Genomic DNA, 8,708 nt, shown 5'->3' on the forward strand with positions numbered 1-8,708 from the left:
TTTGAGTACATCTTGTTGGTGCCTTCAGTGTAAACTGAATCTGAATCTATGCTCCTTACCACATGTATGATTCTCAGACTTAGCATACCTAAATCAAACTACAACCACAATGAAGTGAAACTCAAAGGATCAGCAAGCAAGAGGGTTCCTCTTCCACTTATATAAGAGAAATATAAAGTAAGCATCACCAAAAACCAGGTAGAGAGCTGCTTTTCTCTCACTTTTACCTCAACGTCCTCACATAAATTTAGCATGCCCCATTCTGGCCAAAGAGTTCATTTGCCGCAGTTTGTCTGAGAAAGGACTGAAGGGGGCTTGGGAACGGGTGTGGAATACCGAGTAAGCTGTTCGTGTGCAAGAGGACCCACTCTTTTCCACTCCTTGATGCCTGCTGGCTCCTCAGCAGTACCTGCGGGGGCATGTAACTCTCCCTCGCGCCCGCACTGCTCCCCGCGCAGCTCGCCAAGAGGCGCCCGGCTGTATCACCGCTATCCGGTGCCCGGCTGTATCAATCACCGGGATCCGGGGGCTCCCTAGCTCCAGGGGCACGTAAGGGCACCGCGCGCCTGGCGCAGGCTCGCTCCCCTTGCTGTCCCCGCCGTGCGCAGGACTGAGTACGCCCTGCCCTCGCCGCCGGGGCCTCCGCCCGCGACAAACAGCGCCCGGAGCCGGGCGGCCGCCGGGCCGGGGCGCGGGCAGGAGGGGCGGCCCGGGCAGGAAGGGCGGCCCTGCTGTAGCGGCAGCGCGGAGCGGAGCGGCGCGGAGCGGCGCGTCCCCCACCCGCAGCCTCACCTCCTCGCGCACCCGCCAGCCTGCGGCGGGACGGGCGCGGGGCGGCCCCACAACGGCCACGGCGCGAGACCAACCGCCGCCGGCTGCCGGGCCCACGCGCGGCTCCCGCGGGAGGGTAACCGCGAGCGACGGCCTGCCTCCGGCGCACGCGCAGGAACTACCGCTCCCGACAGGCCCGGCGGCCGCGGGCAGCACCTGCTGGGAACTCGAGTTCCCGTCCGTGCTGGGCCTCCAGCAAGGAACGGCACACGCAGCACACCTTCCCCTGGCCGCTTCCCTCAGGGCGGGACCAGGGGCTGCCCTTCCGGGCCCGCGGTGACAGGTACCGGCCGCAGTCCATTGGGTGCAGCCATTCAAGCCCCCGCGCAACACACCTGGTCACACAAGACGCCAGCTCCAAGCAGTTTTATTCTAAAGGAAAAATAAAGTTCTTCTGAAACAAAATCAATCGGTTTCGAAGCATTTACAGCACAGAACAGATGCTTTCAGCAATTCTTTTTGTATCGGCATGGATTCTGTGACTTCCTTTCACGTAAGCAGGACACCACACAAATTGTGTGGGGTTCACTCATGTGCAACTGCTCAAACCCACTCTGCCGAGACGCTCAGAAACAGAGGCTGTGTCCCTAAAAAGCCCCTTGAAGCAACAGCAGCAGCGCTCTAGCTGCCAGAGTTCTGCGAAAGGCTGAGAGTTACACTAACAGTGCAAGAAACAAATAAATTAGACGTGTAGTAAAGTTCTCTAGAGCTGCATTATCGGCTGACTGAACACGAAAGGATGAGGGGAAACATGCTGTGCAGGCAGATCCTGCTTCGGATTTTGCTTCTTCCCAAAGCTATTTCACAATCTGGAAGTCCTTGTGCTCCAGCGCCGCGATCTCCTTCTCATTGCTGAAATCCGCCCGGCTGATGCGGGACTGGGGGCTTCCTATCTTCCGAAGCCAGTCCTGCAGCTCCCGCACCCTGGCAGTCGGACCCTGAATCTGCCCTTGCACGGTGCCGTGGCTAGTGTTCTGGACCCAGCCAACGAGTCCGAGTCTCTTAGCCTCCCCCTGAGAAGACAACGTAAAGCAAAATGAGACAACCCTGTAACATTTACATGGGAGAGTCAATTTCACAGGTAAGACGCAGACCTCCATGGTAGTTCCTACGGCTCAGGCTGCAGGAAAGCAGCAGAGAATTGACCGATTGCTCACTGGGGGCTTTTTTCCACGCGAAAAACTGGGGCTTACACACGCTTTTCAATAGTGCTTACATAACCCAGTACAAGCTGCCAGCAGCACCGAGGCAACAGCTCCCATTCAGAAGCAGCTGTAGCCCAGGCCGTGTCCGTGTCCCGACAGACCCCAGGCCGGTTCACCGGCTCACCCCCACAGGGACGCGCTGGCAAAGCGGACGGCAATCACCTCGCACCCGCGGCGGCAGCCCGACCCTGGGGAACGGGTGCACCGCGAGAGGACGCCTCACCCCGCCCCGCACCTGGGTGTACTTGCGGAAGAAAACGCCCTGCACTTTGCCGAACACCTCGTAATCCACGGAGAGCAATCCCTCGCCCGCCTCCATGGCGGCGCCGCAGATTCACCTCCTGCCGCCGCCACTGCCGCACCAGCCGCTGCGCCTGCGCGACGCGGCTTGCGCCTGGGACGGGACCTCCCCCACCCCTGTGACCAATGGAGAGCCGGGACCCGAGATGGACAGGTTCGCCGATAACGCTTCATGCACAACGCCGTTTGGCCGCTTTGCAGCGGGGTCGTTCCTGCCGGCTGTAGAGCTGCTGGGGTCCTCCAGAGAGCGGAGTGGAACGGGCGCGTTGCGGAGGAACCATCGAGGGGCCAGCCGCCGGTGAGAGCGGCGCGGGAACTGCCATGCGCGTGCCTGTCTCCAGGCAACCGCCGTCAACACGGCGCCCGGGGCGGGGGCGGCGGCGCTGGGCAGAGCTCCGCGCCGCCCCGCAGCGAGGGTGCAGGTAGCAGCAAGAGGTGTCGGGTTGCTCGGGCGATGGGAGACCGGCAAGTGAAACGGGTGGCGACGCAGCTTGCCAAGAAGGCCGGGTGGAGTGCCCGCTGCAGCCCCGCAGGTAACCCCGCTCGCCCTGTGAGGCTGGCCTGCGGCGTGGGAGCCTGCCGCTCTTCAGGGCGTGCCCTAGAACGAGCCACGGGACGATGGTACTGAGCTTTACCGGGCGCCTGCTTGTCAGACCTCTCCGCCACACTGGCGGAGCTACGGTGCCCGAACTGAAGGGACATGTCATGGGAAGCACCGTGGGCTTGTCTAACAGTTTCTCTGGCAGTACGACATATTTCTGCTACTACCATAATAAAACAGCTTCCTAGATGGAAGGAATGTAAGGATTTATAGAAACCAGAAAAGTTACAGAACCTTTGCTGATATTGTTATAGACTCTCCTTGTAGCCTCCAGGTGTAAACTGTTAGGAAACGATTGTCCCGTTTTGGATAAGATAGTCTCTAATGACTTCACTTCTAACCTCAGGCTCTTTCTCAGGCACTGAATGGCTTTGTTTCCACCAGCAGATTGTGTGGTGGGAGCTGCTAAGCTTGTTCCCCGTTCTCAGCTGGAGCACCAGGACAACCTTCATCGTGAATTCATATCTGACAAAGAGGAAATTTTAAAGGATCTCTATGCTCGAAAGAGTCAAAGCTATTCGTATTCTCAGTCTGCAGAAAGCAGGCATGGAGGCTTCTGTTCAGCTGGACTGCAGAGCAAGTATCTCACAAGCCAGACCAAGACTCTGCCAGTTAAATTAGTAGCCAGACAGAAAGAAGGAGTAGACCGTTCTTATCCTCTGAAACCAATTCCTCACAAGGGTGTGAGTGTTCTAGTGTTTAAGACAGCACAGCTCAGAAGTTCCCCATGCGTGGAGGAAGTTCCAAATGGTAGTCCTAGCTCAATGAGCAAACAGAAGCCTCCAGCAGGGAGATCTCAGCTAGATGCAGAGCTCTGTCCTTGGACAGCAGAGTCTAAACAATCAGCCTCCCATCTACACAGGAGAGAGCAGGCCTACATCCTAAAGTTGGAGGCAGATGGACAGAACCTGGAAGAGAAAATTCGAAAGAAAGAGGCCCTCCTCAGAGAGAAGCTAAGGAAAACAAAGGAGGAGCTTAGGAGGATTCAAAGAGAAAAGGAGCTTATTGAGGCAGAGGAAAGAAGAGGCAGAGAAGCAGGGAGGACCCATGAGCAAAAGGCCACAAGACACCCTGAAGAAAAAATGTTGAGAGTTGCTGTCAGGCCCAGCGATGGGGTCTCCCCTGAGGTACAGTCTGCAGAGACCACTGTCCCCAAGCCTGGCACCACCCTCCAACCCCAAGAGCTGGCTAGGGGGAAACTCAAGAAAGAGCGGCTAGTGGCCAGCAACAGCAAAATTCAAGACCATGTACCTATGGAGCATTTAGCCTCTTGTTCAAAGCTGGCCCCAAAATGTAGCCCTTCTCCCTCTGCCCTCTCAGAGCAAGATCCTGGTGGCCACCTGTCTCCAGAGGTGCTGTACATGCAGCCTGCCAGCACTGCAGAGCACAGGGACCTCGGACAGTGCAGCTTTTGCGGACGTAAGTTTCTCTGTGCCAGGCTTGAGAAGCACATGAGCATCTGCAGCAAGAGCCAAGGCTCCAGGAGGAAAGTGTTTGATTCCAGAAAGGCCAGAGCTAGGGGCACAGAACTGGAACAGTATCAGCAGAGCTCAGAGACATCTCAGGTAATGTGCAGTCCGTTTTCCTCCCTTGATCCACATCTACTGCTTGCATTCCTTCCACTCCAACATCTAATTCTGACTGAGATGTGTGCACCTTCATAGCTCCTTGCTGTAGTCGGGTTGCAGATACAGGCTGGGTTTGCTGCATTAAAGCTCTGTGACAGGGGTTGTGGGGAACTGACTGAAAATCCAGGTAATAACATAGGCTGCTAAAACAAAAGCAGTGAAAACTGCTAGCTCTGTTTCTGCACAGCAGCTATAGTAACCCTCTCCAGTTCCTGGCCCTTCTGTGTTTCTAGTTATTCTCAAGCTCTTTCAAAGCATTGAAGTCTCTATCAGTATTTCCTTCAGATCTTCCTTGGCATTGGTCTTTGTGGGATTCAGCTTCTCAGGGGGGTGGGTGTGTGTTTACATCAACAGGGAATGTCCAGCAGTGGGTAACTTGGGTTGGAGCCTGAGTGTGAGGCTGAGAATGGAGAGTGACAGTGGTGCCAGCTGCTCTGCCTTTCCCTTCTGCAGAATGAACTATCCATAAAGAACGACTGGAGACGGAAACACGAGATTTTCATCCAGACCTTGTGCCAGACCCGCCAGGTGCAACAAGTCCTCTCCAAGGGAGGAAATGTGTCTGACCTGCCCCTCCTGCCTCCCATTGAAAGTCCAGACTATGTCACTTGTCCCTACTGCAGCCGCCAATTTGCTCCCCGAGCAGCTGAGAGGCATATTCCCAAATGCAAAAACATCAAGAACAGGCCCCCACCACCCAGGAGGCGCTGATGAGGTGGTGTCCAACTCTACCTGCTGCTAAGATTCCCTGCTTGCTGCTAGCTTTCCAGCTGCCACACTCATGCACTCAGCCTCACCACTGGCTGTGAGCATTGAGCTTGTGTGTACAGCCAGCAATCAGCTTAGGACATAGAAGCAGAATACAACTTTTGTACTTTGACCTGTGCCCTTGATTGACCCATGCAGGGTGCCCCTCTGGGGGGCCACCTCACCCACCCAGTCAGCTCAGCAGGGGAATTTCATGTAGGTGTCAGGTTGTCACTGTTCTATAAGGTGAGCAGGGAAGAAGCACTGTTCCTACAAGCAGTCTTGGGGACAGTGAGGAGGAGCAAACCTGCCCTTAGAAAGAGGCTGTTCTTCAGAATCACATTTTGCCTGTAGGTTAGGGAGGAGGCTTTTTTAAATCTTGTGTTTTGTTTTGTTTGTTTTTGTTGTTTGTTTGTTGTTGTTGGGGTGTTTTTGTTTTGTTTGGTTTTGGTTTTTTAAATGAGTAATGCCTTATGTGAAGAGAGCTACTCTTTAGCCTGTCAGTGGCTGCAGACTCCAGGTTTTTGACATCTTCAAACTCAAGAGAGTAGTGCTGCTCATGAGAAGAGCTGAGCCAAATAGAGCATCTGCCTTTTGCTTGCTCTGCAGGTGCAGATGTTCACCCCTGCACATGTTAACAATGACAGTGGCTCTGGCTTGCATAGCATTTTTATTGTAGATACCTCCAAATGGTTTGGATGTGAGGGGTTCCTCATTGTTTGCCACAGAAAGGACTCTACATTCTTCAGAACTATTTAGAGAAGGCATTTGGAAAAGTCAGACAGAGGGAGGGGAGGAATCTAAGAGTCCTGGGGCTGTGTCTTACCAGCTAGAGATCTGTAACATTAGAAATCAACTGATCTGCACAGAACAGCAGAGGTACTCTGTTCAGGCCCTTGAGGCAACAGAACAACCATCCCAATGTGTTACTTACCACATACAATAGCTGGAACTTAGAACCAGGAAAGGGCAGAAGGAAGAACTATTTAAATACAGAAGATCAAAAATAGGTCATGAATAAGGGCAGATGAAGTCAGGTTTCTAACCAGCAGATGAGTGAGGTCATAGAAGAATCTTGCAAAGACATTACCAAGGCAAGGAGCTTACATTGTTTCAAGGAGACTTAGAGAACATTGTGGAAGGGAGCATACAGCAGGAGTCAGAAATTAAGAATGATGCTACAAGAGCACTTGTTCCCATCCTCAGGCTTCTTTTCTAAAGTGTGAGGAGTGTATCTCTGACAGTTCTGTGTCTCAGTGTAGCACCTGACAGAACTGTGAAAGAATTTTCTTCCCTTGATTCCTGATTGGTTTTTTAATTCTTGAATATCCATCCAAAATGTTCAAGAGCTGCTACACTTTAAAAAACAGACCAGACACATCCTGCCCCTAGACAGTACACTAAGGAACTTCACATCAGAAACCCCATTAGCTCTTTCACCTTCAGGGTCAAACCAACAAGTAGATTTAATACAAAGCAATGGAGTTTTCCTGCAGGCCAAGTTGCTAGGGACCTCTAAAACACAAGGCTTGCAGCCTTCTTACTCTACTTCTTTTCATCCTAGCTGCTGCAGTGGTAGGGAATTATGACAGAAACACACCCCTTATTTTGCTTTCTTCTTGAGATACAAGGTAGTTCTTGCTGATTTTGGCCTCATACTAAAGCTCTTTGTCACACCAGTTAACAGGTCTTTGAGGGAAAAAATGTGTCCTACAGACCCTTATAACTGGTGACAGTTCCTGCAAGTTTCCAAGTCAGTTACTCTTCCAGGTTCTGATTTTTAATATATTAAACTACTTACTTGGTGTAAAAGTTGTTTTAAATGGTCACAGAGTGTTTTGTGTTCCCAAAGCAAGAATGACAACATTGTATGAGAGAGTTGCAACAGGAAGCAAACATGGAACAAAAAAATTCCAGCTGCTCCTTGTGAGAGTTTTTCAGTAATGTAGGAGCAGCTGAGGGAAACCTAGAAAAAGTGACTAAACAGGAATAGTCAGGAGCAGAATACAAAGAAGCACTCTAGCCTGTGATGGATGAACCAGACTCCTGAAGGAAGTTGGAGAGCTTCTGACCTATAGGTATGTGGGCAGAAATCTCAATCCCTTAGCACACCCTACAGTGTGAAGGTCCCATAAAGGGTCAGTGCTGCACTGGGCCAGCCAGGTGCGAGTGTACAAATCTAGAGGACAAAAAAACCTGGAGAGAACTCAGAACAAAGGAAAATAATTTGCTATATCAAATTGATTAGAGCAGCAAGACCAATGTTCACTTCAGACATACACAAGAGGTAAACCAGAAGCTTTATACTAGCTTCCTTGAATTAATAAAAGGTGTAACTGAATTAAAGTAGTTAAGAAATTCAGTACCATTGCCTGTCCTGTAACATTAACTCCATTTCCCTTGCACCATCTTTTACTGACTCTGTTTAGTGGACCCTAAAGGTCAGCAGAGTGCACATGGTGATGGGACAGATACATACAGAAAAGCTTTTGATCCTGTAAAGCAAATCTATCTACTGGGGACTTCTTTTACATGGCAGGCAAACAGCTAATGTGGAGACTGAACCTACAGATTAAACAGGAGTTAGTGAAATTACATCACCAGGCTTCATTTGCTATCTTTGTTTCTGGACTAACCCCAGGCAGCTCACCTCTTTTTGCTGAGCCATCGTTTCAGCTCAAGACAGGCATCAGTATCCAGAAAGTGTCTCACAGCTAGTTTAAAATGTAGTAACAGGTTAGCCAAAGCATTAGGCTCAGCACGGAGATTTACCCTGCTGCATTGTGATCATGGTTAGTGTTACCCTGGCACTACTCAACCTACATTACACCAGCTCAGCTTCCTCTTCTGCTACTGCAGTACAATCCCCCTCTTGGAGACATGCTGCATTTTTGGCATCCAGCTCTGTGGGGACTGTAAGTCTTTAACCCTCTTCAAGGCATTTTACAATTTACTAAAAACCCTGATGCCAAGTTAGAAGTGACAGGCATTAAGTACAAGGTGCAGGAAGAGTTGGCCAAGCAGGTGTCAGGCAGGTTCTCCCTTCTGTAGGCATTAATACTCAGTAGAAGCTGTTCTGAGAGAAACATGCACAGCCTCTCTCTTCCCATTACTCATTTCCCACTTGGCACTCAGACTGTTGAAGTAAACACACACACAAAAGCCCCCTGACGTCACTTGGAGGAGATGCAGCAGCAAGGACTTGTTTTGTTGTTTGGGGTTTGTTTATCTATTTGTTTGTCTTAATGAAGGGACACAGAACCTGACACTTTTTCCCCCACCCCCACATGGCAACGAACTTGCAAGCCTCTTGGCCTTCTTCCTGCAAGCAAAAGAGCAAAAAAAAAGGTGAAACAACAAACTGCCAAATTTCCTCTTCCCCTCTTGGAAAAAAAA

General features: G+C 51.3%; 3 protein-coding genes across 4 annotated transcripts in view; 1 reads left to right on the top strand and 2 right to left on the bottom strand.

Annotated features, from left to right (window-relative positions):
• MLH3 (mutL homolog 3) overlaps positions 1–882 on the bottom strand; it is a 28,709-nt gene extending 27,827 nt beyond the window's left edge. For both annotated transcript variants that reach the window (XM_068165527.1, XM_068165526.1), the window contains exon 1: positions 793–882. The gene's annotated coding sequence lies outside the window, so the exon portion shown is untranslated. The remainder of the gene's footprint in view (positions 1–792) is intronic.
• Positions 883–1,182: 300 nt separating this feature from the next.
• On the bottom strand, positions 1,183–2,519 carry ACYP1 (acylphosphatase 1). Its single transcript, XM_068165551.1, has 2 exons — positions 2,272–2,519; positions 1,183–1,844 (listed from the first exon to the last, which is right to left on the bottom strand). Exons 1-2 carry the CDS (start codon positions 2,353–2,355, stop codon positions 1,629–1,631), a joined length of 300 nt encoding a protein of 99 aa, XP_068021652.1. The 5' UTR covers positions 2,356–2,519; the 3' UTR covers positions 1,183–1,628.
• On the top strand, positions 2,478–7,639 carry ZC2HC1C (zinc finger C2HC-type containing 1C). Its single transcript, XM_068165550.1, has 3 exons — positions 2,478–2,869; positions 3,325–4,502; positions 5,019–7,639. Exons 1-3 carry the CDS (start codon positions 2,509–2,511, stop codon positions 5,274–5,276), a joined length of 1,797 nt encoding a protein of 598 aa, XP_068021651.1. The 5' UTR covers positions 2,478–2,508; the 3' UTR covers positions 5,277–7,639.
• The last annotated feature ends 1,069 nt before the right edge of the window (positions 7,640–8,708 follow it).

The sequence above is a fragment of the Melanerpes formicivorus genome, unplaced genomic scaffold, assembly GCF_026170545.1.
Source record: "Melanerpes formicivorus ecotype bairdi unplaced genomic scaffold, bMelFor1.0.p_v2 SCAF_90, whole genome shotgun sequence".
Classification (NCBI taxonomy): Eukaryota; Metazoa; Chordata; class Aves; order Piciformes; family Picidae; genus Melanerpes; species Melanerpes formicivorus.

Bases quoted from the DNA above. Each gene is read 5' to 3' on its own strand.
- ACYP1 (XM_068165551.1), bottom strand. From the start codon at position 2,355: ATGGAGGCGGGCGAGGGATTGCTCTCCGTGGATTACGAGGTGTTCGGC. The intron at 1,845-2,271 runs GTGCGGGGCGGG...TTGTCTTCTCAG, and splicing joins TCTTCCGCAAGTACACCCAG to GGGGAGGCTAAGAGACTCGG.
- ZC2HC1C (XM_068165550.1), top strand. From the start codon at position 2,509: ATGCACAACGCCGTTTGGCCGCTTTGCAGCGGGGTCGTTCCTGCCGGC. The intron at 2,870-3,324 runs GTAACCCCGCTC...TTCCACCAGCAG, and splicing joins TGCCCGCTGCAGCCCCGCAG to ATTGTGTGGTGGGAGCTGCT. The intron at 4,503-5,018 runs GTAATGTGCAGT...TCCCTTCTGCAG, and splicing joins AGAGCTCAGAGACATCTCAG to AATGAACTATCCATAAAGAA.